This window comes from Melospiza georgiana, chromosome 17, assembly GCF_028018845.1.
Source record: "Melospiza georgiana isolate bMelGeo1 chromosome 17, bMelGeo1.pri, whole genome shotgun sequence".
Classification (NCBI taxonomy): domain Eukaryota; kingdom Metazoa; phylum Chordata; class Aves; order Passeriformes; family Passerellidae; genus Melospiza; species Melospiza georgiana.
Window position 1 is genome coordinate 2,564,639 of NC_080446.1, and position 27,173 is coordinate 2,591,811.

The 27,173-nt window shown below is 46.7% G+C and overlaps 1 protein-coding gene across 1 annotated transcript in view; it reads right to left on the reverse strand.

Moving 5' to 3' along the window:
- Nucleotides 1–11,394: 11,394 nt before the first annotated feature.
- BMP7 (bone morphogenetic protein 7) overlaps nucleotides 11,395–27,173 on the reverse strand; it is a 39,370-nt gene continuing 23,591 nt past the window's right edge. Inside the window, exons 2-7 of the mRNA XM_058036088.1 lie at nucleotides 26,047–26,239; nucleotides 15,903–16,051; nucleotides 14,562–14,759; nucleotides 13,241–13,317; nucleotides 12,491–12,601; nucleotides 11,395–11,984 (exon numbers count right to left, since the gene is read on the reverse strand). Coding sequence (XP_057892071.1) covers nucleotides 11,835–11,984; nucleotides 12,491–12,601; nucleotides 13,241–13,317; nucleotides 14,562–14,759; nucleotides 15,903–16,051; nucleotides 26,047–26,239 — 878 coding nt within the window. The 3' untranslated portion in view covers nucleotides 11,395–11,834. The remainder of the gene's footprint in view (nucleotides 11,985–12,490; nucleotides 12,602–13,240; nucleotides 13,318–14,561; nucleotides 14,760–15,902; nucleotides 16,052–26,046; nucleotides 26,240–27,173) is intronic.

Genomic DNA, 27,173 nt, shown 5'->3' on the forward strand with positions numbered 1-27,173 from the left:
CTTGTTAAAGGACAGAAATGAGAGTGGAAATTATCAATATTCAATATAGAAACTTTTGCCAGAGTAGGCTCTGAAATTCTCTGATGTGTAAATCAGTTAATTTACAGTAAGAGTTGTGTTAATACAGGGTGTGTTTTGCTGCAATCCTTAGACTCACAGCCCCCTGTTAAATACCCCCTGTGCAGGTATGGGATGTGCTGTCCACCCATCTGACCTGGAGGAAAATCTCTCTGCAGAGAAGGGGCACTGGTAAACAACCAGTTAAGTGACTGTGGCACTGTCACCCAATCCCTGCTGCACTGCCAAGGGCTGGATTCCTAAATGTGGGACCCAGATGCAGAGGGAACAAAGACCACATGAAAGGGGTGCTGATCACCCGAGCTGCGGCTCTGAGCAAGATGCAGCAGTGCTTGGGAGGCTGACACAGGCTGGGGACAGCCAGCACAGCCAGAAATGGCTTTTGTAAGGCACATGTGAGGGGCAAAAGGTTTCTGTGCCTCCCCCAAACCTCCTTGTGTGCAGCCTTGGCCATTGAGACCATGCCTGCACACCCACACACGTGGCAGGGCTCCCAACCCCTCTGCAGATGTGGGGCCCCCCCCAGGATTGTTTTGGGAGCAATCCTTGCTAAAATGGGCCATGAGATGTGAAAAATCTACCTTTGTCACCCCAGGCTTTCCATGGAAGCAGTGATTTCACTGGGAACTCCCTCTCCACTGCCCAGCTGGACTCATAAACCAGCCCAGAAGCTGCTTGGAGCCCCTGATTCTGTGGGCAGGGAGAGGGAGGCAGGGCAGGGGCAGGTTCTGCCTGGTCCTCACAGTGATGGAGGGCAGAAAGTCCCCTTGCAGAGGGGCCAGGTGTGTGGGTGGCTTCTGGTGGCCAGACAAGCTGTGTGAGACCAAACTCCACGAGGTGAAGGTGATCAGCACCATGGGTGATTGCTAATTAGGGATGTCCTTAGGGCTGGAGCCTGGGAGAGGGGCAGGGAGAGGCTGCTCCATGCTTGAGCCAGAGCACATGGGGGAGAGACAACATAATTGTGCCTCCTAATTGAAAAACTGATGGGTAAATTATCACCAAATGAGGTGAAAATCAGAAGTTCCCAGAAAGGACTGGGTTGTAGGGTTTTAAACCAGTCACTGAGAGGCTGAGCTGATTTTAAACCAGTCACTGAGGCTGAGCTGGGAGCTTGTTCTGGGGCTTGGTTAGAGTTTGTCCTAAGGAAGGGAAAGGTCTTGTGGCCTTTGGTGTTTTGGTGACTTCAGAAAGGAGCAAGTTCTCTTTTCCCTGGAAGGACAAAATGCTGGTGCTACCTTGATGTCACAGCCTGCTTCTCTTGAGAAGAGTGCATGGAGGAAAGGACAAAGGTGACCTCTGGTACCGGAGAGGTAAGAGTTATCTTTTGTTGTCCTAGATAAAATGATGCAGTGGTTTGCAGTGTCAGAGAAACAGGTGTTTGAATTGACCACTGAACAGGCTGCAGCTTGAAATAGTGTGTGAATCCTGGTAGAGGAGATTCTGTGCATTGTTATTAGAGCTATGTTATTTTAATTATTATTCCAGTGATTTATTTGCTCTGGTTTCGCCTTCTTTTCGGTCCTGACCAGGACTGGGGCTGGTTGTGACAGGAGCAATTCAGGCAGTGGCCTCACTTGTTGGAGCTGGCAGGATGTGCCTGCAGGCTCCCTGTGTGCTGTGCAGGATTTGCCTGCAGGCTCTGTGTGTGTGCTGTGCAGGATTTGCCTGCAGGCTCTGTGTGTGTGCTGTGCAGGATTTGCCTGCAGGCTCTGTGTGTGCTGTGCAGGATTTGCCTGCAGGCCCTGTGTGCTGTGCAGGATTTGTCTGCAGCTCTCTGTGTGCTGGGCCCTTTTCTGTGCTGCCCACCCTGCTCCACTCACTGACAGGGGTGAGCTCTTGAAATTGTGAATTTTGCTGCTGCAGCTTGATCTGCAGGGAGGAGTGGATGTTGCTCTATCTGTGTAGGGGACCAAAAGCATTGCTTGGAACCAGGGGTGCAGAAACAAAGAACGAGGAGATGCTGTGCCTTTGGAAGCTGGTTTGCTCTTGTCCTGAGGCCAGCAGGGCTCAGCTGCAGCTCTGGCTGGAGGCACTCTGAGCTCCATCCCAGAGCAGGCTGATCCCAGCTTGCTGAGGGTTGGAATGGATGGAATAAGCTCTGCTTTGATCTGGCAAACAGGAGCCACAGCAGCTGCTGAGCAGGGGATGAGGGCAGGCACTGCAGGCTGATGGTGCTGGAGATTATCCCCAGCATGTTGAGCAACAGGAGCTCTCCCACCTGCAGCTGGGACAGGGGAACCTGTGTGCTGTGCTCAGGGCTCGGGTGTGATGTCAATGGAGGAGTTTCTGCTTTGTCCTTCTCTGCTGTGCCCCCACACCTCCTTCCTTGGGCAGAGGCTGGGACAAAAGCTGTTCTTGCAGTAAAATGTGTGAGCTGACTCTGGAAGCTGCTGTAAAGATATTTTTTGGTTGGTTGGTTGGTTGGTTTTTCCCCTTCTTTTGCTTGGTTACAAACTCGTCTCTCACAGGTTTTTTGCAAGTTCCTGACATTTATTATTCTAAATAGACTCACTGTAACGCTTTTTTGACTTGAATGTTGATTTGATCTTGTGGTAGAGGGTGATGTGGCTGGTGTGGCCCTTTGGCCTTTGTGTGTGGCACAAAGGTGACTCACAGAGATGTGTCACACCTTTCTGGTCACCTGGGGATGCTGTGAGCTGACAGCTCAGTCCCCAGTCAGCGGTTCCAGCTCTCTGTGAGCAGCAGCCCTCAGACCTGGGGCTGCCAAGGTGTGGGTGAGGCTGGAAATAACCTCTGCCTGCAGTCAGAGGTGCTCAGGAGTGGTGCTGGACATGACTTCACCGTGCCCGCTGCTCGGCATGAGTAACCAGTTCCATGATTTCCATGCCAACCATTAATTTCCAGATGCAATGACTAGCACGGTATTTTCCATTTCCAGATCGTGTTTGTACTGGCATGATTTAAAATACTTTGTAATTACAGTGGTTCCTATAGTCAAGCTTCTAGAGCAATGCAGGGTGCTTAGAAGTTCTTCTCTAAGCAGCAATTTTGGTAATGACAGTAATTCACATAATCTATCTTTGTGGCCTTGTGGCTTTCAGAAGTATAGGCTTTTTTTTTCTTTAATTTTTCAGAGATGTAGCCCTATCTCTATATATAGCTCAGTAGATATCTGGTATTCTGGATGTGTTAAGACAAACTCCACTGAGGAATTCCAGTCCCATCACCACAAGCTTTCTGGTGTGGCTGCTGCTGTTAATGCAATTGAGTAAATGGCAGAAGAAAATGGAGTGGGGAGGGGGGATATGGAAGTTTCCTCTCAAAGATGAGGAGGCCTCAACAAAAACAACTTCAGGCAGCAGTGGAGCTTCATTTTGGCTGACAACTTACAGCACAATAAGCAGTTTTGGCAGCCAAATGTGACAACATCCTACTGAACAGGGAGAATCCTTTAGTTTGGGGGAGATGGCTGCATCCCAAAGCTGCTCTCATTTACTGGTTTAGAGTAACAGAGACACTTGTGAATGACTTGAGGGAGAGGCTGCTCAGACAGATCAGAGGCAGACATCTCCCTCCGTGTGCAATCAGATGTGCTGCCTCCTTTGAGAGGGGGCCAAGGCAAATGGGGAGCAGCAATTAAGGCAGACACCAGCAATGAGAGCCTGAAGTACAGGGCACAGTGTTTATCAGCTGTCACTGCACAGGAAAAGCCTTTAATTTGACTGAGGAGGGAGGGAAGAGCTGCAGCTCAATATTTTTGTGAATTGATTAACTGTTATTTTTCCCAGAAGATTCTCATATGTGTCGGGTGGGAGGGACAGCTGTTGATTAAATGTAAACTTCTCTGCAAATGCGTGTGTGACCTCTGGCATGTTGTTCATTCACACTCCCTTCAGAGGCAGAGAACAGAGCTGGGGAGGGTTTTCCATTCCTCTGTCCAATTAACCTGTGTGCTTTCAACCAGAGGCTGACAAAACTGGGGCATCCTGAGCCTGGAAGAGCTCTTGAGGTCCCTATTCTCATACTGGCAGTAAATCACCCCAGATAATTTGTTTTTTAAGCTGTAGGAGCAGTAAATGCAGTCCGGGGTATGCCAGGGTGTGACCCGGTGGCGACAACCCTTGGGATCTGTCCCCCCTCTCCGTGTGCTGGGAGCATTTCAGGAGGAGGCAGGGGAAGGACAGACCTGAGGCACCCCTGGTGTTCCACCTCTGTTGATAAGGGGAAGGAGGACACTTGAGGGGACACGAGGGTTGTCTGACACATGGTCTGGAAAGGAAGCTAAAGCCACTCCATATCCTGCGGTGCCAGCAGAGATGTTTTCCTTTTCATTTTCTGAGAGGTGCTGCAGCAGAAAGCCAGATCTGCTTCCTCAAAGACTGTCACTCCCATCTGGAGAACAGAATATTTGACCCGTGGGCTTTATTTGCTGTCAATCTCCCACAGCTCCCAGGAAGGAGCCTCCATCTCCTTTTAACTTGAGGCTGCTACCTCTTGCCCAAAAAGCAGGTTTCTCAAGGCTCGTTCTTGAGCCAGATGAGAAACATGAAATAACTGATGCAAAACACAGGCATCTTCCTTTTTGACTGCCATCAATAAAAGCTCTTTGAAGAGGGGATGCTGAGCAAGTGTTAATTAATAGGACTGTCACTGTGACTGCACATTGCCACTGCAAAGTGCACTGAGTCACTGAGACACACAGGAGGCTCCTTTTGGCTGTGATTTTTTTCTTTTATTGAGCATCTTGTTCTCAGCTGCTACTAGAAGCAGGAAATCTCTCAAAGCTGTGAGGAGCTGATGCAGTTTGTGCCTTGAATTGGTTATGCTTTCCCACCTACTCCCATGAAGAAGTGCCTCCAGCAGCTCTCTGAGGGGGCTGGAGGAAGGAAATTTCTTCCTGGCCAAGGGAGAAATTTCAGGGCTTTGGGACCCCCTGTCTCTATCAAGCACATCCCCACTGATGTAGACTATGAGGAGCTTTGTTTTTTCCTGCAAACCAAAAATACCAGATTTTTTTTTGTTGTTTTTTTAATATCTGGAAATAAACAGTTACATGATCCACTGAAATTCATAACAAAGAACAAATTGAATCCTTCATGCTGTGTAACAGCCATAAATAAAGGCTTTATGGCTGAGAAGTTGTAGGCAGAGCTCCAGCAAAATCAGATTTATTCCCTCCCCACCCCCTGCACTGTAAGTCTCTGGAAATGGGGGTTCCAAGGGCTGTTCTGACACAACATTAACTGCAGCTTCTTAAAGCAGACTCCCTGCCAGTATTTACAGTTCACATTCTGTGCATGGTATGTGTCTGTGTAACTGCACCAGCTTTTACAGTTGATTTCTCAGTAGTCATGTGAAACCAAAACAACTCATGGGCTGAACTTGGAATCACTTGTGCATTTTTCTGATTTAGAATAAAAAAAAAAAAAAAAAAGTCTGCCTTGGTGTTAGGGAAAAAGATCTCCTGGTTAAAGTTGCTCCAAGCTGATGGTGGCTCAATCTCTGTGAGTGTTGTGTTCCTTCTCCCCAGAACCACTGGCTGGGTTTCCAGGGAGCCCTGCAAGGTGGATTTCACAACTTGGTTGTACAATTTAAAATGCAGTATCTGCATTCTTTCTTCTCACAAAGGCCTGGCCCTACCTCTACTTGCTGTCTCCTCTAAAACTTACCCCTGAGGTGTCACAAAATCCATTTTGGAGTAATTAACCTTGGAGTAATCAGCTCCTAAAACTGCAGTTCAGCCAGGTCATTCCCTGTTAAGGAAGAACAACTGATTTCAGCGGATTTAAGAGTTGGTTTCTCAATTCAGGAGCTAAATCCAGGTCAGCAGTGGCAGTAGATCACTGTGAGAAATGGATAAACAAATCGAAAGCAAAGCTCCTCTCATGCCAGTTTTGGATCAGCTAATATTTTTGTTTGTTCTCCTTTCTTGTGTGCTTATATGTACCCTAAGATAGAAGCTAAAATGAGGAACTTGTTCTCATTAAGCAGCTGCCCAAATCTCTCTTTTTAAAGAGTCTGAGGCAGAAGATGTAGAGGCACTGACTGCTCTGCTCTTGTCTACAGCTCGTTTTAAACACCGAGCAAAGTGACTTAAATTGTTGGGACCTGAGAAAGGATATCTTTGAGCTCTGACCCCTCATAACTGAATCCAGACACTCAATGTCTCTGCTTCCACCTATTTGATATGAAGCACCTGACACAGCAGCAGCAAATGGGGATAAATGGGGGTAAATCCAGCAGGCTGCAAGAATTCTCCTTCATTAGCCAAGCCAGAGGTCAGCTGGCTGGTGTCACCATCAGGGGCTGGCCACTCCTGGGGCTGCTGTCCACTCTGGATTTAGTGGAGAGATCATGCCAGGGCAGGGAAGGTGGGGAGCCAGGCCAAAAGAGCCTCTGTGGCCCTTTGTGCACTGCACAACCAGAGTGACAAACCTGCAGTGCTGCTCTGGGAACTGAGCACAGCCCCAGGTGCTGACACACTAAAGCACAACAGATCCACTGAGCTCCTGGCATCCCCTCCTTGCTTCTTAAGAGCTTCTTAAAATAAGCCCATTAGGCCCAAGTTATCAGCAGCTCACTCAGGAGCCACCTCAGCTCTGAGAGTGGTTTTAATGACAGGCCCTGGGTGCAGCACTCACCCCAGACACGACTGCTCCACTCCCCAAACCACTGCTGCCTGCCCTGGGACTGGGTTATTGCAGACAAGCCAGGCAATTCTTTGAGAGTGAGGTTAATTCAAGCAGCCCCATGTAGAGCTTTAGCCTGCAAATGGTTAAATGCTTCACCATGCCTGCAAAAGCTGCTCAAGTGCAAAGTTGGCTTTCTAAGGGTTTGTGGGGCTGAGGCTGAGACCCCTTTTCCCCCCAACATTCCCCAATACCTTTCACTAAGGGAAAAAATGTCTGAAGCTGATGAATCTGTCTATGGCTTGTCCCGTTTTCCTTTTAAATGCAAAGCCAAACTTCAACTGTTTAACGATTGTGCTGTCTTCATTTATGGAATTAATTCATACACAAGGATTCTGTTGGAGAAAGCAGCAGATTTATCCCAAAGTGGTAAACCTCACAATACCCAGAAACAACTTTCCAAATTTCAAAATTAAAAAGTCTGTTCCCATTGCCTGGCAAATGGACCCTTGGAAAACCAGCTAGGAAACAAATCAGTGTGTTAAACCTGCTATCCTAAACTTCTGGTCTTTCTCAGCTGCTGATTGAGGAATACAAATTCCTCAGCATTAAGCAGGAAAAGGGAATAGATATTTTTATTTAAAACAGAGCAACTCAAAGTGGCCATAATAACCCATTTCTGTTGCTTTTGTACTTGGGTAATGAGTGACTGCAGTATAAAGCGCTCATAGTTTTTGCCTCGAGGTCTTGTCAATCATTACCTGATAAATAAAAACTTCAAACTGGTTCCTTTTAGCTTAATTGGGCAGAATTTCTCTCTGAAGGAAGGTTGGATACCAAGAATAATGTGTTTGTGGCAGCAGTGGAAGTCAGCAAGCAGGGTGTTTGGATGGAAGCAGGCAGAGGATGTGAACTCTGAACTCAGAAGATGAATCTGAGGGGATTTTTATCCAGCAGTGTCTGTTCCCATTGCTGAGGGACTGAATCCAGCAGCAGAGGGAATCCTGCAGCCCCTGGCCATGGGCTTGTGCAAGCCCTGCTGGCCCTCTCTGGTTTGGGCTTTACAGCTGACACTTCCATAACAATCAGGAATTTAAACTTGCACCAAGGCTTATTTAAATCATTATTTTTTATTACACGAACACTGGCAGCAGCAGAGGCAGTTTCCTGCATAGGGACAAAAGGATTTTTTTTGTCAGTACTGGAACGGATCTGAAACAGCTCAATTAAGCAAACACAACATCCTCAAAGCTTGGCCTGAAAGGAAGCTAGAATAACTGTTCTATAAAATGTTTTAAATGTGCTTTAAAATGTCATTACTCAGATAAATCTAGCTGTTTGGAAGCTCATCCACCAGGGTTTTATGGCCCTGCCAGTTTATGGCAGTGGATGCATTCATGTCAAGAATTCCTCTTCCAGAACAGTAGATGAGGAGACAAAGCCACGGGGGTGCTGCAGACCAAGGGGAGGCTGCAACCAGCTTGGGAATGGAGCTTTGGCTCCTGGGCTGGGAAAGCTGCTCCAAAGCACATCCAGCAAGTTGTGTGTATTTGTGGCAGAGCTGGAAACCAGCAGATATTTCATGGCTGGATGTGTTGAACTCAGTGGTGAAGCTACTGTTGGCTGCAGGACTGACCCTGCAAAGCAAAAATATTTATTTTATTCTTGCTCTCCTTGCTGGCACCACCCCTGCCTTAACCTAAATGAAGAGAATTGGGACCATAATGAGAAATACCAGAGGATCCTCCTTCTAAATTTAGTCCAGACCTACAAAAGCTGAGTAGGTCCCATTTTACATCAACAAAGGTCTTTCCACTGATGCTTTACTGCACTCTCAGAGCAGTGCTCAAAGCAAATCTACTTATGAATTTGTACTTGCTTGTGGAAGATGGCAGATTAACTCCCAAATGCTGATGATTGAATCCTCTGGCCCAGCAAATATATCTATGTAAACTGGCATAACTCTGCTCACAGTTCAAAGAAAAGAAGAACCCCAAAATTGCTGTTGTGCCCTGAAGATATAATGCTCAGTTAATAGAGGGATTTATAGCATTATTTTTTTCAGCTGCCTCCATAGCAATGCAGTGTGGTATCCACAGTAGGAAACCTCATGCCAGCAGCATCTCTCAAATATGCTAAAACAATCTAAATTAGAAAATGTCAGCTTCTTGGCTGATGTTTCTTTGGAGTTTCTTTCTTCCTTTCTTGTGCCTCTATAATTTTATTGGGATGACTAAATCTCTGAACTATGTTAGCAGTAAACAGAACTAATTTACCCCCTGCTTCTTTGAAACAGCTGCTGACAGCTGCACTATAATTCAATCATGGATCTTTGCAGCACAGACTGCAAAACACATCCATATTTTTGCTATTCTTCCCTCCCTGTTGTATTTGGACCAAAGGAGCTGCCCCAAATAATGACATGTGACAGTTTTGCCCGTACATAGAGACTGAGCTGCATGAAAACAGAGGCCCAAGATGAAACATTATCCAGCCAGAAAGGTTCTTTGAATAAAAGGAGAATAACCACACAGATACACAATGTCGTCGGGATATCTTTTGTAAAGTTGCAATGATTTATTTTACTAGTTTGTACAAAAAGGCTTCTGACAACTGCTCTATGAAAAGAACCAGAAATGTGTATGCATTTTTGCCAACTGTTAATAAATATCTTCTTAAATAAGGAAACAAATGTGTTTAGGAACCCAGAATCATTTTTCCTGCATGTGATTGAAAAGGAATTCAGAGATGGAAATAAATAATTCTTCTTCCGCTTGTGACAACTATTTACACAAAAATGTACAAACAGTGAAGCTGATGTTGAGCCTAGCAACAGAAATCCTGTTATTATGCTTAAAAACAACAACAAAAAACCAAAACAGAAACAATCCCCACATAATATTTAATATATGAGTCCCATACAGCAAGACCCCGTGGTCCAAGTTAAAAACACAATATACCAATGCAGTGACCACCAACACTGAAACACCCAAGAGAAAACTAATCCTTGACTACTAAATAGTGGAAGCTCAGGCATGATTAGCTTTTCACTTTCTAGGCAGCACCTTCACTTCCTTTAGGAGGTTTACAGAAGCACTGGTGTGTGTATATGTATGCAATGTCAAAAGATGCTTCCTCCCTTGTGATTTCATTCCTCACCCTAGCCAGGGATGCACTGAGGGCAGATTTGGCTGGTTGTGGTGGATGGTGCTGTCTGCAGGCTCCATGAGAGGTGGATTTTTGGCTTCAGCTGTTGTCCTGCCGTGTTTCTGGCTGTGTTTGCCCATGGGGAGGTTGCTGCAGTCCTCCCTGCTGCAGCCAGGCTGCTCCTGCAGATGTTGGGGAGCTCTAGGGGGATGCCAGGCACATCTGGCAAGGTGGCAGCTGCTCACCAAGGACCCCATCCAAAACCCACCAGTGTTGTAGGTTTTTCCTCTTTCCCATCAGCCTGATCCTGCTACTGATAAAACTGCTGGGAAAACACCAATTGACTGAAATGAGATGAGAATTAGGCCATCAGAAACAAGTTTCCAATTTATTTCATAGACAGTAGGGGTTTTTTTCTTCCTTTGCTTATTCTTTTTTTAAGTGAGGCATCTGGTCTGGATTTGATCTGTGACTTAAAGGGAGAAGAGCAGCGAGTGAAGTCCAGAATTTCATTTATCTTCTTTCTCTAACTCTCCTCTAAGGCAGGACATGGAGCCAAGTCCCTACTCTGGCTGCATGGCCCCATCTGCTCACTGAGCAGAGACTCATCTCCAGGGATTTGTGCAGTCCTGGACCAATCTGTGGGAGGTTTAGCTCTCTGAAGCTGAGATTTAGAGCTGGGTGTGCTGGGCATGGTGTTTTATTGGGCATAATTTTCTTTTTATCTCCCTGGTGAAATTTATACCAATCCCACTTTGGTGCGTGCCAAAGTGGGGAATTGGTTTGTGATTGGTTACTGCAACTCTTTATTCTTCTTTGCAACAACTTTAATTGGTCCTTAATTACTTAAGTGTGATGTTTGTGTAACCTGTGACTTTAAAAGAAGGAAAAAGAAAAGCCTTGAGGGGACATTTCCTTGCTTCTGGTTCCAGCTTCTTGGTGGCCCTTGAAGGGGATTGTTGTGGGGTTTTTTGAGGTGAAGCCAGGAGAGCAGGGGCTTTTATCAGAGGCACTGGCCCCAGGAAGGTTTCCCAGCTTGTTCCCAGTCTGTGTGGGGCTGGGTGTGCATCCCAGCTCACAGCACCTTCTCACTTGAGTCTCCATGTTCTTGGAAAGGGGAAGAACTTGTTCCCTCTGGGAGGTCAATGGACATTTTCCACACAGCAGCAGGATCTTTAGTCACAGCTCTTACAGTGACTGCTCAGGGCACCCCAGCTGCACGTCAGGATTAATCCCTGCTTCTCAGCATTTTGCTGCTTTCCTGTTTCAAGTTCATAGCAAACTGAAATACCTTCTGGCTGCCAGAGGAAATCTCCTTCCTTGTTGACAGAAAAAAGTACACCCCAAAACTCTCACTCTTTGAAGTACTTTTCTTCAGCTCTTTTGCTTGCCAGTTGATTTGTTTTTCCTTAGCCTAATCTGTCCTTTGAATTTGTGTCAATCCACATCCAGCTTTTGTTACTGTAGTTTAAAACTGGAAGTTGCATGTAATTCATCCTTGGTTTTGCCTATGAAATTGAAGCAGGGGGATGGAAGCAATAATTCTCTAACAAAATACCTGTTCACTCCAGGTATATTTTGTTCACTTATTTTATTGCAAACCGTGTTACAGGAACTACACACACTTATTAGTCACAGCACAGTCTCACCTTGGATAGATTATTACTGTTTTACTCACAATCAACACTGGTGAGTTTGCAATCTCCAGAAAGACTCATTTGCAAAAGTATGTACTGTAGGAGCCAATTTTGTAAGCAGATTTGGTTTTAAACGGTTTCTCTGGCTTGTTTCAGTTTACAAGCTCATTGTCTGTAATAAACTAAAACAAAATGTGTTCAAATGCCTCTTCAGATCCAGAAACTGCTCCATTGTCTGAACTTTCAGAGGCCTGGTCCTAAAATGGTTTGGGACTTTTTTAAACCCATGGCTGGAGTACCAACCTTTCCCCCAACCCCACACAGCCACACAAACCCACTCTTTACAAATAACTTCTTTTTCTTCCTCTGTCCTACAAGCCTAGTGGCAGCCACATGCTCGTACCACCATGTTCCTGTATTTTTTTAAGATAACATTGGAGCTGTCATCAAAATAGAGCACTGAGATGGCGTTGAGTTGTGTAGGGGCACAGCAGGGCTTCGGCACAGTCTCTGGGTTTATAAAGTGAACCTGGGGAACGAAAATGGAGCAATGTTAAGATTTAATTCTCCCCTCTCCTCCCCCCATATCCTTCTTTCCTGGGCAACCTTCTGCTTGTCCTATATCCTCACTCAGTAGCTGAGCTGTGTAACTTTGGGATTCACTGATTCTCACTTTTGGTGGCAGCACGTTGTGGCTCCTTACAGAGCTTCCCCAAGAGGTGCTGACAGTGGGTCTGGTGTCTTGCTCCTTCCCTCCTTCCCATGCAGTGGGCCCAAACCCCCATTGCAATGTCTATCACAGGGCCCTTTCCAACCAGAGAGAGCCTGCCACTGCCTGCAACAGAGACAGGGTCATTTCTGGCCAGGTTCTAATCCAGGCCAGACATGTGGTACAGGCATCTTGAGAGCTGAGGCAGACCCTCCTGTCCCTGTCAGCTCAGAGACCCTGCTGTGTATGAATTTATTTCTGAGTATGATTCTATAAATTTATTTCTGTCAGGTGTAAGGCTGTGCTAGGAGACGGGGGGCACCTACCAGTGTCTGTACAATGGCATGGTTTGTAGCATTCATGTAGGAATTCAGGGGGAAAGCACATTCTCCTTCACAGTAATAGGCAGCGTAGCCCTCCGGAGCAATGATCCAGTCCTTGAGTCAATGGAAGCCATTGGATTGTGGGGAAGGACAGAAATGCAGTGAAACAAAAAGCCAACCAGTTAAACATATAAACCAAACATATAAATCTAAGCATTAATACACACAGTTACAGTGGCCTGCAAAATAAATAACAATCTGCCCCCCTGGCCTTTCTGCAGCTCTCTTAGAGGCCTCTGAAGTGCCGGCCCTTCCTGCAGGGACACACCCCACATTGCAAATGTGCCCACAGAGCAGCTGCACATCTGGGTTCAGTTGTTTGTCCATTCAGCAGTGCCCTGCCTGCCCACGAGGATCACTTCACCCAGCAGCACAATGCAGACACAAGCTTCCAGAAAGGAAAATAGCTTTAACCAGGTCTAAAAAAACATGTAGATGAAAATGGAGAGCCATGCCTCCAGCACTGCCAGAGGACCTGCAGGCATACAGCCCCTCAAAAGGACCTGACTGTGCTGAGCTTCCAGCCAGCCTCACACTAAATATTTGTATACCCAACTTAGCAGAAGCACTTAAGCACGCTAAAGGCTGTAAACAATATTTTTCCCCTTCAGGATTTAAAATAAAAAACCTGTCGGTGGCTGTATCTCAGTTCTGCAGTTGATAAATGATGTGCCAGGGCACCCCAGGCCTTACCTGCCACCCCAGGTCCCTGAAGCTGACGTAGAGCTCGTGTTTCTTGCAGGCCTGTCGCTGGTCACTGCTGCTGTTCTCTGTGAGGGGACAATGGTGGCCATGAGCCCGGGCTGCCCCAGCTCCCTCAGCAGGGAGTGAGGCACTGCTGCTCATCTGGTGCACTTACAGCTGGCTTTTTAGGTGTTTTGGTCATATAATAATGGCTGGGTACAACATATATGAAATGCACTTCTGGCTTTTTAGTGCAAAGCCAAAAAAGACCTGGGCAAGTAGGGGTTTTATCTTAATTTTTTTCCCCTGGACTTCCTCTGACTTCCTAATAGCAACACACAGATCACTCTGGTTATTGCCTATACATGAAAGGAGAATCAGTGCAGTTTTAAAGTTTTGTCCATCCTGAACACATAGCCTGAGCTGAAGGCCCAGGCAGAAAGAATGGCTCAGGAAGAATTTAATCTCTGACAGGGTGGTCAGGCACTGGAAGGAGCTGCCAGGAATGCAGTGGAGTCCCCCTCTCTGGAGGTGTTCAAGGGACTGGATGTGGCACTCAGTGCTCTGGGCTGCTTGACAAGGTGGGAGTTGGTCAAGAGTTGGACTTGATGATCTTGGAGGTTTTTCCAACCTTAATGATTCTATAGAAATGTGATTGCAAGCTCTGTTTTGCTTTTCCTTCTGCTCCTCACAAGCTCTCCTTGCGCTCAGTGAGGCACTCCCAGAAGCAGCTGGAATTTGCTGCTGCCTCAGCAGAGCCAGCCCCAAGCTGTGGCTCCTGCTGGGACCCTCATCAAGGGCCAGAACCTCTGAGGTATCACATAATTAAGCCACATTTCTATTTCAAATGCCTGATGGAGTTTTCTTCCAAATTAGGAAGCACAGCTCCCCCCAGAATAGCCGTGGTTATCCCGAGAATGAATTGGTTTTCCTTTTCTATGCAAGAATTTTGGGACTACTGTGCTTTTTAGGGGCTAAACTTAAAATCACGAGCTCTGGAAAATGAACAGCATTTGGATTCAGATATACTGATCACTGATTGTTTTAACGTAATTATCTTCCATTTCAAAATGAGAATTTATTTCATATGGGAGAAAAGGAGTTTTTCTGGTTAGGTTCTTGAGGTATTTTTTAAAATTTGAATTAAGAGGTTCCTCAATCTAACACAGGGAAAAGAATGTTTTTGGAACAACCTGCCATTTTTGGAACAACCCTAACCCAACACCCTTTCAAACCAGTGACCAGAGGGACAACAAACAAATAACATGGGAGAAACCATTCCCACACCATCCCAGAGCCAGAGCCGTGCTCGCAGGCAGCTGTGCTGTACCTGCAATGTTGGAGACCCGGAATGCCTCCTGGTTCTTTGGTGTTTTGGATCTGTTCTGGCTCCTCTGCTTGCCGCCCGTGGAGCGGATGCTGCGCAGGTGCACCTCGGTGGCCTTGAAGAAGGCCACGGTGAAGGGCTGCTTGTTCTGGGGGCCCTGCCTCCCAATGAGCCCCGCCAGCTTGGGGTTGATGCTTTGTCCTGCAAGAATGACAGACCGGTGAGGGTTTTGGCCTGGTTTTATCCTGGTTTCATCCTGGCAGCACCCAGGATAACTCCTGTGAATGCCCTCGACTCTCTAAAGACCTTAACGGGCAAAGCTGCTTCTGACACGAGCAGCTCAGCACAGCTAACTTCACGTGTGTAAAAGTTACATTAACTAGTCCTACACATAATTGTTTTAGCCCAAATCCGCTCAGCATTAGCTTTTCCTGCATTCTTTAGAGGGGTTTCTTCAAGTTCACCAACCTATAATTTGAAGTGATCCTATAAAAGGAGCCGTAAAACTCAGCCCATAGGAACGCTAAATTCCCACTGGAAGGTTATTAGCTTAAAATAAAAATGCCTTGTATGAAATGCTGACAGAGTTCCAGATATAGCTCAGCTGAGAGAAACAAATGTTTAGAGGCATTTTGCTTATTGCTGCATCTTGCCATCGCCATACCTGATAACTTTGTACAAAACTCTGATTATCATCCATGATAATCATCATGATTTCATCATCATCCTTGTGCTCTAGAATAATTTGGTTTTTGGTAGAATTAGTAGGTTTCTCTGTAGAATTAAATCAATTATTTACAAAAAAGGTAAGGACAGGGTGTCAGTGGGAAATTTCATGTTTCTCCTTGTCGCTGTTGAGGGATGTCTGGGTGCTGCTGTGCAATGCAGAGGTGATATCCAGGATTATTCTGTCCCAAGCTACTGAGTGCTGCTGCTAAATCCAAGTTATGGTTTTGTGATCCTTTAGCCAAGGCCAGAGCTGTGCCTTGTCAGGCACAAATCAAAATGCCAAAGGACAGCTGACACTTTCCTGGAGAAGTCCTGCAAGGCAGCCTGACCAGAGAGAGGGGGGAAAGGGCTCTCAGTTCATTTATTTTGGATGATCATATTTTTAATAGACTGTATTTGCTTCATGATTATAGGTCATGTAGCAGCAGATACAATGAAAGGATGGAGGTTGATTTACTTTGATATTTATTTTACTTCACTTAAAGCCTTGAGGATTGCCCGAGCTTAAAGTGTTGCATCAAAATCCTGCTGTATTTACAGCCTATGATATTTACTGCCTCCCCTGTCTGTGAATCATGGAACAGCCCCTGGTTTCTGCTGGGGTGTGACACTCACCATCAATGCCCTCCACGGAGAGCTGCAGGCCCAGGTTGTGCTGGGGATTCACCACCCAGTGGTTGCTGGTGGCGGTGATGTCGAACACCAGCCACCCTTCCTCTGCAGCCCAGATCGTCCTGGAGTCCAGCAGGAACAGATCTGAATCCCTGAAGCAAAGAGCAGAATTCCCACTTAGCCAGGATTTCCACTGGAGTCCCCACAAACATCCTTTAGGCAGCACAAGGGGTTGGGATTTCAGCAATAGCTGGGCTGGTTTGTGTTCCCCTCCCATCACCCTCAGGTGAAACTTCTCCTCTATCCTCTTCAAAAAAGGGAGGATGGGCTGAAGCAGAGCTGAGCTGGTTTGGGGTTACTTTGCTGTTAACCTTGAGCTCCTGGTGAGACTTCAAAAAAACTTTTGGCAGGCCCAGATCTGCAGAATTACTGTTTGCATATGCAAATCTGGTAATTGGGCAGACAATGCTGCTCATTAGCCTTTCCACACATAATTTCCTGACTTTTATGCATAACTGTAGTGTTGGTGCAAGGCAGCTGGAACAATGGTGTGCATATATTATCATATGTAATAGGTTTTTCTAAATTGGCTCATCTGAGGTTACAGATAACTGTTTGAGGCAATAACCTTCTGCACTGCTGTGGGTCACAATCTTTCTTCAATTCATTGCTTGGGTGTTTTTTTTTTTTAAAGGCCACTGCTGGCTTACTCTAGCTGAAGAAATAGTATCAGAAAATGGAAAAGATCCTAAATAGAGAGATTCTGTTCTTTTGAAAAAAGGTGGAATTATTCCAGACTTACAAGACATTTCCTGGCATATTTCTGAAAAATTAAAATTTGAGAAAATAGAGGTTCTGTAAAAGAAGGAGTTTTATCAGAAAAGGAGATAAAACTCAGATTTAAAAATGGATGCTGTTGCAAGACTTTTATAAAAAATTACTTTAAAAGAAGAACAAAGACATAAGGTGGAAGTGTCTAGACAAGTCCTGTAAGAGCCTCTTTTGTGCCTGCAGTGAACAAACACGATAACTTGTTCAAGTGTAATTATATCCTTTTGAATGAAGAACTATCCTTGAAAAACCCTTTAATCACATCCTCAAAGCTTTAAAAGGCCTTATGAATTCGGTCACTATAGATTTGTCAGTGCAAATATGTATATTCAGCTTGGTTTACACAGTGCCTCTTGTTTGCATGAAACATCATGCGATCAGAAATGAATCTGAGGAGAGCTGTTGGCATAAGGGCTTTTGACTCACAGCTTTTAGTGATTCTTTCCCCTTTGGCATACCAAGAAATTAGAAGCTTTTGTCCCACACAGAACAGGAATGGAGGGGTTTTTTTTTGCAATGCTTTTATTGTTTATCTTTCCTCTCATCCTTAGTGGGCCAGAATGTGTAAGAGATGATGCTTTCTTCTGAGAGCTAAGGGGTGTCACCACCCACCTCTGACTGTGCTGGCTTGCATGAAATTAAATTTCTCAAGTGAGTTCCTGCAGAGCACGTGGGCACAAGGCTCAGGAAGAAAATTCTGTGTTTCCTCCCTAAAGCAGGAGAGATTTGGGTACCCCATGGCTGAATATGGAGCCAGTGCTGCTGAGGGTGCAATCAGTGCTTGCTTTCAAGCAAAGCTCTGGTTTGTGGAAGAAGCCCTACACCAGACTTGCTGCACCACCTCCTTGCCAAGGCTGAGGGGATCCTGTGGGAGTGTTCAGGGGATGTTTGGGGCCATGGTGGGTGATCAGGAGGGGCTGTGGGGCAGCAGTGCTCAAGGCAGGTGTTGGGAGCTCGGTCAGCTCAGCTCCCAGGAAATCTGCAGTTAAACAGGATGGGTTTAACTCACATTAGTTACAGCAGTGCAAGAAGCTTGAACTCCAACCAGGGGACAATTCTCCTGGGGTTCCATCCCCACCCAGGAGCGGTGGCCCCATTTTCACAGCGCAGGACACCTCCCACCCTGCCCTGTTTACACCACACTGACCCAAACACATCCCACAGGAGCCAGGGACCAGGCCGTTGCATGGATGGGCCCGTCCCAGTGGCTGAGGCCAAGTTTCCAGGAGTAAAGGGTGTTTTATTCACATAGTCCATTATTTCAGCATGGCCCCTGACTGGAACTCATGATTCACACAAGGTTTGGTTTAACAGGGATTTGGCTTGCTTGGTTTTCTCCCCTTGTAGTTTGCAGGTTGATGATAGTAGCAATCATAATATTTTTTTTTGTTTTTAGCTACTGCTCAACTGCCGTATTATTACTCAGAAAAAACAGATTTTAAGCTTCCCATGCTGACATGATGCAATCAGGGGTAAGCAGACTACAAGAGGCATCAAGTACCAGGGTGAGTCAGTCTGGGAAATTGTATAATACATTTGTTTTCCTGTAGTTACAGCAATGTGCAAACAATAGGCCTGGAGGGGAAGCCCGAAGTGAGAGAGATCAAAGGGAGCCACTGAAGGGAAATGTCCTTCCCACACACACTTGGAACATTTGGACCCCAAAAAGCCCCATGTTGGATGCCCTTTGGAGGAGTTCAAGCACTCCTGGGTTAGTGTTTTCTGGGTGGGATGCAGAACCTCACTGGGGTTGCAAACAGAGGCTCCTGAGATGTGGCTCCTGTTCAGATGAAAAGAAACCTCTCGTTCTTTTCAAAAAGAAAACCTCCTTTAAGTGGAATGTCCTGCTCTCCAAAGACAGGCAAACAGCATTAAATCACCAGCTAATAGGCAGCCAGCCCTCGAGATATCCTTGTTGGACAAGACACAGTAAACAGAGCAGAGAAATGTTGTTCTGCTAAGAATTAAACATCATTTATTCTGAGGGCTCCCATCTAATGGCTTGTCACAGAAGGCAGTGCTGGTTCAGTCTAACTAATAGGGCTGCTTTGGGTTTTAGCTGAGAGATAAAGATCTGAGCCCAAAGAGAAAAGGTTTCTATGCACATCTCACTGCTGTACCTCAATTTCACACTGTGTACTCACAGAGCATGTTCCTGGAGCAGTGTGAGTGATGGCTCTGCAGCAAGGAGGCAAAAAACCCCTTTGGTTCCTTGGCCCTGCATTCAGCTCCTTAATTTTAGAATTTCAGTGCATGCAAGAAACTGTACTTGCTCTTTTTCCAGAGCAAGAGATAGGAAAGGCACATGATCCTCCTTTTACAGAAAAATTAGGCTGGGACATGGAAATGTTAATGTCTAGATTAGAGTTACATAAATTACAAAGTCTGGGTCCAGACCACAAGTATGTTCTGTTGAGACCACATCAAAATGGCTCAGCCTTCAAAGAACTGACATCAGCGGGAGTGTCAGAGCTTTGAGCAATGATAAAATTTGGGGCTTTCTGCTCGCCTGTCTCCAGCACCAGGCTCTCAGTGGAGCCTGAGATGAAGACAGGAGGTTGGCATTTGCCTGCTGATGTCTTTGGTAGCGTCTCACACTGGATGCCAGACAGGAGAGTCACCTCCTGTTAGAAAGCACTCCCAAAAAAATTTGTCTACAGGTCATGCAAGTGCTGTGTGGTCTGTGAAACTTCCTGAGTGAACTTGTTTTCTGGGCTAGGGCTGAGTAACCAGCGCTGCAGCGTGAGGGTGGCTGGGCAGGATGCATGTGAGGTCGTGTCTGGGAAGCAGCTGCAGCTATGGAGGTGGAAGGGCTGACGGTGGTAAGGAGAGGGATCACAAATATTTAGTGAAGAGAAAAGGGCTGGAAGAAGTGAGGATTGTGGGGGTGAGCACAGAAATAAGAGAATAAGGCAGGGAAGGGAAGGTGTGGGATAAAGGGAATTGTTGCAAACATGGCAATTCTGAAATAACAGAAAGGATTAACAACCATGAAGCTTTGTGAAAATAGTATTTATGGCTTCTTTGCTTTTTGCTGGGGTACTTTTTCAGTCCCTGGGATGCAGCTTGGTTTGAAGCCATAAACACTAAAAATATACCCTAAAATGAGAAGTGCTGCATCTGCCCCAGTCACCTACCTTGGTGAACTGGGGCATGAGGGGAACATGAATGAAAACATGAGAGACAGAAATTCTGCATTGGCAAGGGAACAGGAGATAAAACTCTGCATTTATAGACTATAATGCTGTAAGGTCTGCACTATTTTAGGCCAGTCCTGCCAAACAGTCCCTGCTTTTACATCTGTTTTCTTCCCCTACTGTCCCCATTGTCAGCCCTGTTATTTCAAGCTGCTGCTTACAAGTGGCAGTAAACACTAATGAGCACTTCCAAGAGGGATAAAAATAAATGGGAAAAAGGACAGTGAAGGTGACTCTTGGCAATTTCCATTACACTGTAAGGCAAGGTGATTCCTGTGACCAGGCTGTGCTGGGAGCAGCCCCCAGGCTCCCCTGGCTCTATCCTGGCAGCATCAGGGACAGGGAATCCCTCAGCCCAAAGAGCATCCCTGGGCTGCCCTGATCCCCCCCTCTACCTGCAGGAATTCCAACATCAGTGCTTTAAACAGAAACCATTCAGAGGCACCTTGCAACAGCCTTTGGATGGCTTTACAAATGTGGCTTAACCCTCCTGCTTCTGCTTTAAACTAGGAAACACTTGAGGCATGGATATGTTGAATTCTCTTTGATTCGGCATGCAAACCACAGTGTCTAAGGCAGGAGCACAATCCTCTCCTCTCAACTCATATTCTGACCCTAGAGGGGCTGTTTGGGTCACAGGCACAGGGCAAGGACAGAGCTGGCATGGGGAAATGGGTTATTCACATTCAGGTTTGAGCAGGTGGAGGGAGGAGAAGGCAAAAAGGACATCCTGGCAGGCTGAGAGGAGATGTGGGGCTAGAAGACATCTGTTTGGATTAAAAACCTGCCCTATCCAGATTCCAGCTTGCTTGGTGTCATTGCTTAAAGTCAGCTGCAGCTGTCCAAAGACAAGCTTAGGAAAATATTTTTCAGACTTTCCTACTTTGAGAGGGCCCCAGGATCTCCCTGGGCCTCTCCCTGGCACGTTTGCAACACCCTCTGTACACAGACCTGGTGCAGCCCTCCTCCCACACCTTCCCTGCCCTGGGCCTGGGATCCCCTGCTTATCCTCCCCCCTCCCTCCCCACTGATAACGGCTCTCCCCACTGATAACAGCTCTCCCCACTGATAACAGCTCTCCCCACTGATGATAGCAGCTCTCCCCGTGCCCCCAGGCAGGAGCCAGCAGCCAAGCACAGCCCAGGGGCTCTGCCAGGTGAAGGGATGTCCACAGCAGGAATTCAGCTTGCTGGAGGTGTTTTCCAAGGGTTGGCCTGAAAACTGGCTATACTGGTAGTGAAACAGATCTGTGTAAATTCTGCTGAATCTAGGGGGAAAATTAAATTCACTTTAAAATTGCAGCAGATTCTTAATTCTGCTTTCTGTGATTCAAGTAGCTGTGCTGCCTTTCTTAGACAGTGTTGGTGAAGGGTAAGATCTCCATCTCAGAGGCTGATTAAAAGTGGCAATGGGAGTTTGTTACTGAGAAGCAACATCTTTCCTAAACATGAAGCCTGTTGTAAAAACAGTGCTGGGAGAAATGAGGTTTTACACATATCCCTGACACTTTCTGTACAGCTGTTTCTGCTCAGCATTGAGGGGCTGTTCTTCAGTGCATCACTTCCCCAGCAAGGACCCACTGGGGTATGCAGAATGCCTCCTGCAGCTCCTCAGGTGCCTGTGAAGAGTTGTGCCTTGCTGAGTTCAAGATTTTTCAAAGGTTTTGCAGGCTGCAGTGGCTTTTAGGACTGGTTTGAATGAGAAAACCAGATACAGTCTCTTCTTGGAGAGCTGCAGGATCTCTGTGCTCACATTCCCTTGTTACTTGCTGAGAGATTAATGACTGAATTGCAGATAAATCACCAAAAATTACAATCAAATTAATTGTTGGTATTTGTAGGTATTGTCATGGTGCTGGGGCACATCATTAAATCCAACTGTGCTGTGCTGCACCATCCTCAGAATGCCCACACTGGCACTTAAAAAAGTGGGAAAAAGGACAGGCATCACACTGGCACTTAAAAAAATGGGGAAAAGGACAGGCATCACACTGGCACTTTAAAAAGCCCCAGAAAGAAGGCACATCTGCTTTATGGGCTGGGTGGGCCCAAGCCTTTCTTAGGTACTAGAATTACATGTTTCAACCCACAGCATGGAACCAGACTCCAGGGAATGGCAGAAAGGGGTCTGGAGAGGGGCTCAGGTTTGATCTGCTGCAGCAGTGCTGTAGTTTGAAGCTCAGGCTAAAGGGTTCCAGCTGCAAGTCAAACCCAGGAATGCATCCTGCAAGATCTGATTTTTCTGTAGGGCTGGTAACATGAGCATTCAAATCACTGCCTTTGAAGCCCTGGAATCCATAATGGCCACAAAGTGAACATGTAACAACTACATTTCAATTACCAAAGGCTGGTCAAGTACCTGGTTTTATTCTCTCCAGTAACAAAACTCCCATCGACTTCAAAGGGGCTGGGATTCACTCTGCAGTGCAAGAGCTGGGTCCAACGAAATAGGAGATGTAACTCTGGGATGAGGTATTTCAGCTTCAAAAGGTGCAGACAGAAAAGCAGGATGGAGCTCTGAGCTTTAGGGCATCTCTACAGTCTGCATTTTTTCTGCAGGGTAATTAACTGAGGGGGATGCCCTGACTGAGCACTGGGATCTGCTTTGCTCTCCCTCCTTTTCTGGGGGAGGAGATTTGAGCAGCCCCAGGCTCCCCATGGCCTCCTTCCCACTGAGGAGTTTGTCACCTCAAACCTGGACTGCATGTCCTGCTGCTCTCAAGCCAGGCACTGGCTTTGTCCAACACCTTCCCAAGCTTTTGGGTGAGTGAGCCATGACGTCCAAACAGGAGTTGGACATGACTCACTGGACTTTGAGCTATGCACTTGAGAGCTTTGAGGCATGTTATACCAGTTAAAACACCATCAGTGTTTGTGATATTTGGGACATTTTTGTTCATGAATGTACTTGTTTGCCTGAAGTGAATAGCTGATGCTGTGTGCCTAAAGAATGCTGTGCACGCCTTTCCATCGAGGAGATGCTGCCAGTTTGAAGAGCTTGCCTTGCAAGGAAAGATTTGGAAAAGTGAAAAAGAATATTTGATCATTTAGCCTGATTTCCTACAAACACCTGTAACAATATCTTCAATCTGACAGAGATGTAATTCCTGGCAGTGCAAAGTCATGAGTGGCATCTCCTCTGCTGCAAAGGGAGGGCTGGGCCCTCATTTTTGCTGCCAGGGTTGTTAGGCTGAGCAGGTGGATGGGGGAGAGGCTCTACCCTGCAAACACTGAGCTGCTGAGGGGCAGGATTTCAGGAGCAGCCTGCTGGGGGTGCAGCTGTTGCTCTGGAAACACCTAAGCCTGTGTTTTTCACTGACAATGAAGTGCACACAGGAGATGTTGCTGGTTAGATCCCTCCAACCTCTCTGAACTCGTGAAGCCATTAACTGCTGAGCTGCTCATACCTCTGCTTTCTGTGAGCTGAGGGCACCATCACACCCTCCAAACTGGAGGCTCTTGCGTGGTTTAACTGAAAACCCTGCCTGCAGCTCATCCCACAGAGGAAAATCTCCCCAGTTCCCCTCAGCCTGAGCTTTCCCTGTGCTCTGGGAGCTGTTCTGCTCTCGGCTCTGTGAGGATGCTGAGCTGCCCCTGGCAGGATCTGCTGTGCCTCGGGCGCTGCACAGCCTGCAGAACTGCAGGGTCAGCTCTCAAAAGGCAATTCTCTGTGTCAGGAGAGCCCTGGCAGGAGGAAACCCGAAGGCAGCAGAGGTTTCCCTGCCTGCGTGGGGCGGAGGGCTTGGCTTTGTTTTGCTCTTGTTGCTAACAACGTCAGATGGGGCTGACTTTCCAGAGCTCAGGATGAGACAAACAGCCAAGGAAGCATCAAAGTCAATGGGTGTTTTTTGATCAACACTGGAGAGGGTTTGTTTTCTTTCTGCACTTGCCCAATGACACACTGACTTGGATGACTGGGCTGTGACAGAGCCGGGTGGAAAATGTCAGCGGAAAAATGCAGAAAAAGAGCAAATATTTTTACAAATGGTAGGGACAATATTTTTACCTTTGGTCAATCCAAACCAACAGGAATATTTTTTCAGGACAAACTGTTCAAAACTCGCCACAGCCTGTGCCAAAATGTATGTAAAAGGGGAATATGCATGAGCACTCATTAAAAACAGCGTTGCTGTGGTGAATATGATGCAGTAAAATTGCATCTAGTCCTGTGGCTGGAACATCTGTATAATTAGCAAGATTCCTCACCTCTTCCAGACAGTGGTTGATGTATATGCCCACCCTTTGCATACATTTATTTTCCTTTAGGAGTAGGAATTAGTGGAGGAGAGAGTTTGCAGAAGCATTTGCTGCTCCCCAGCAGTGCCTCCCCATCCTCTCTAAACAAAGTTGTAACAACCTTTTGGATGCACCATGGTAAAATTAAGATATCAGATCTCATTCTGACTCTGTCAGTAGGATTCCTAGTGGGCACCTCACTCATCAGGACCTGAGGGGGAGCTGCCCTGGCATCTGATGAGGAGGAAGGTCATTTACCCCAGAACAGCTCCCCACTGCCCTGGCACTCGTGTTGGTGCCTCCTCTGCCAGCACATCTACAGTTCCTGCTCTTCCCAAGACTGGAAGGCCATCCCTGCAGGCTGGCACCTAAATAACCCTCTCAAGAAATGCAGCAAAGGGAGGCTGCTGCCTCTGGAGTGGCCTGAGAGGGAATAAACTGAAATGCTTAGGGTGAGCAGGACATCTGATGGGGCCTGTGCACAGCTCTGGCTTGGTGCCTTCTCCTTTAAGGAAGACCTGGTTAAAATGCACAGTTTGAATTACCACTGTTTGATAAAAATAGATTCATTTTAGCACAGTCCCCAAACACTGCAAATAATTGCATCATTAGAAATGCTAGGAGAACCATGAGTTTTAAGCTATAAAATCAGAATTTCAGATGTGGAAGAAAACACACCAGTGGTTAAATATTTTTACTATCCAGCAAAGCCGGCAGAAATTCTCACTATTAAGAAAAAGTTGACAAGGTTTCCTGACATATTTCAATTTTTTCTGCATTTTTATTAGCTCTTATAAAACTATAAAGCCAGAGTCCTGATTATACTTTTTTTTTCTTACCCTTTTGGACTTTCCACTTTTTGAATCCCTTGTGTTTCTCTTTTCATAAACCTAAATTAGAGCTGTAGTATTATTAGCCCATATTTAGTAGTCCTAAAGAATAACTTCTGACAAGAATGTGATTGTAAATACTTTTCACATAAATAAGTGCAATCTCACTTTTGGTAGGATTTGTATGTGAAAGAAATCTGTGCAAATGAAACTAAGTGCCTTTGATAAGTGGTTTGGGATTGCTGATTAATTGGAACTAAAACCAGATGAGAAAATTGAACATATGTTCTTATTCAAGTTCCCTGGAGGATTTGTCAGGGAGCTTGGCATACATTAATAATTGCTTGGAAGGGATTTAATAGCTCATCTTGTAGTTTTGCACATACAAAACAATCAGTCAATATAAAAAGCATGGTGTCATCTGTCTTTGTTAATTAGGGAGCTTGAATGCCTTTGATAATAAGGGCTGGTAATTAAGCTACAATTCCAAAGGAAGCATTTGGGTTTGCCACCTCAGGATCCATCAGGGGCAGGAGGAAAGGGGGAGTACTTCCAGAAATCTTGAGATATTCCTGGTTTATGATACTTATTCTGCACTAGCACACCACGAGGCTACTGAGTGCTCACAGAGGGCAGAGCAGGAATGGTGGGGTTGCCGCCTGGAACACAGGGAGGCTCCCAGGGCATTTCTCCTTGGGTTTGCCACCTCAGGATCCATCAGGGGCAGGATGAAGGGGGGATTTCTTCCAGAAATCTGGAGATATTCCTGGTTCATGATAGTTTTTCTGCACTAACACACATCCAGCACTCTCAGAGGGCAGAGCAGGAGTGCTGGGGATGCTATCTGGGCCATGGGGAGGCTCCCAGGGCACTTGTGCCCACATCACAACACTCAGGAGCTGCTGCAGCAGGATCTCTGGGATCCCCTGCACGCCCCAAAGCCAAACGCAGCCCCTTGTGCTGATGGCCCCAGGCTCTCTGAGAGCCCTGGCTGTGATTCCCTGCAGGAACAGGGAGCTGTGCCCTTGGCAGGGTGTCCCCGTGGGTGCCTCACCTCCCCGGGTGCTCCTGCAGGACCTGGTAGACGCTGATCTGGAAGGTTTCGTTGTCGAAGCGCTCGCGGATGAAATCCTTGTAGATCCTGAACTCGGCCGCCGTCACCGCCTCCCCCTCGGGGATCCGCGAGAGGTCGAACCTGAACTCTCGGTAGTGGCAGCGCTGGTGGTGGAACTCCCTGTCATGCTCCACTGGAACAGAAAACAGCCCATTAGGCACCTGCTTTGTTCCCCTTCCCTCACCAGCAAACACCCTCAGAGCTGCCACAACAGACAAGGGCGGGAATATCTGATGGCAGCACCTCGGGGGCTGCTCAGATCACCAAAGCACAGAGGAAATACCTGCCTCTATCTGGGCTATTATGGGCATATATGTGTTTATCAGGCTCCCTTTGGAACAGTTTCACAGTTGGCTGGCACAGGGGGCCATTGTGTTTTAATGATTTTTGGCAGCTTTGTGCCTGACAAGTGACTCTGGACATTTGCCACCGATAGCGACCGAGCTGCTGTGGGAAGGAGCTGAGACAAACAGATGGGGCTTTTCAGGAGTGCTGGTTCTTGGCCTGGCTCTGCTCCTGACAGTCACACACACGCATACCCACACTCTATAGACACAAATTCCAGCCCTCGAGGCTTTTCATGCCAGTGACCCACATTTGGTGCCAGCTGAACTCACCGCGAGCTCACAGCTCCTCTCTGTAGGGTCAAAGCTTTCATTTTAAAGGATCTGTAGTGGTCAGGGCTGTGAAGAAACTGTTCAAAGTGAGGGCTTCCCTCCACCTCCCAACCCTCACTGTGAAATAACAAGTGCTGGTGTTGGGATGTGTGCTGTCCCAGGGGGTGACAGGCCTGCCTGTCCCCTGATGGAAGCTGGTGGTCCCCTGTAACCCTGCTTGTGGCACGGAAGCAGGGGTCAGTGTTGGGAGGAAACAAAGACTTCAATCCAGTCCTGCAGCAAGGGGGAGGAGAGGTGTCAGTGCCCCAGCCCAGCACATGAGGCTAGGCACCCTTCTTGGAACAAATTCCAAATTAAACAGACAAGTCAGACAAAGGAGAAGGGGGAAACGGAGCTGTAAGGGGATGAACTGACTCGCCCAAGGTCACAACGCATGACATTTTAAGAGTT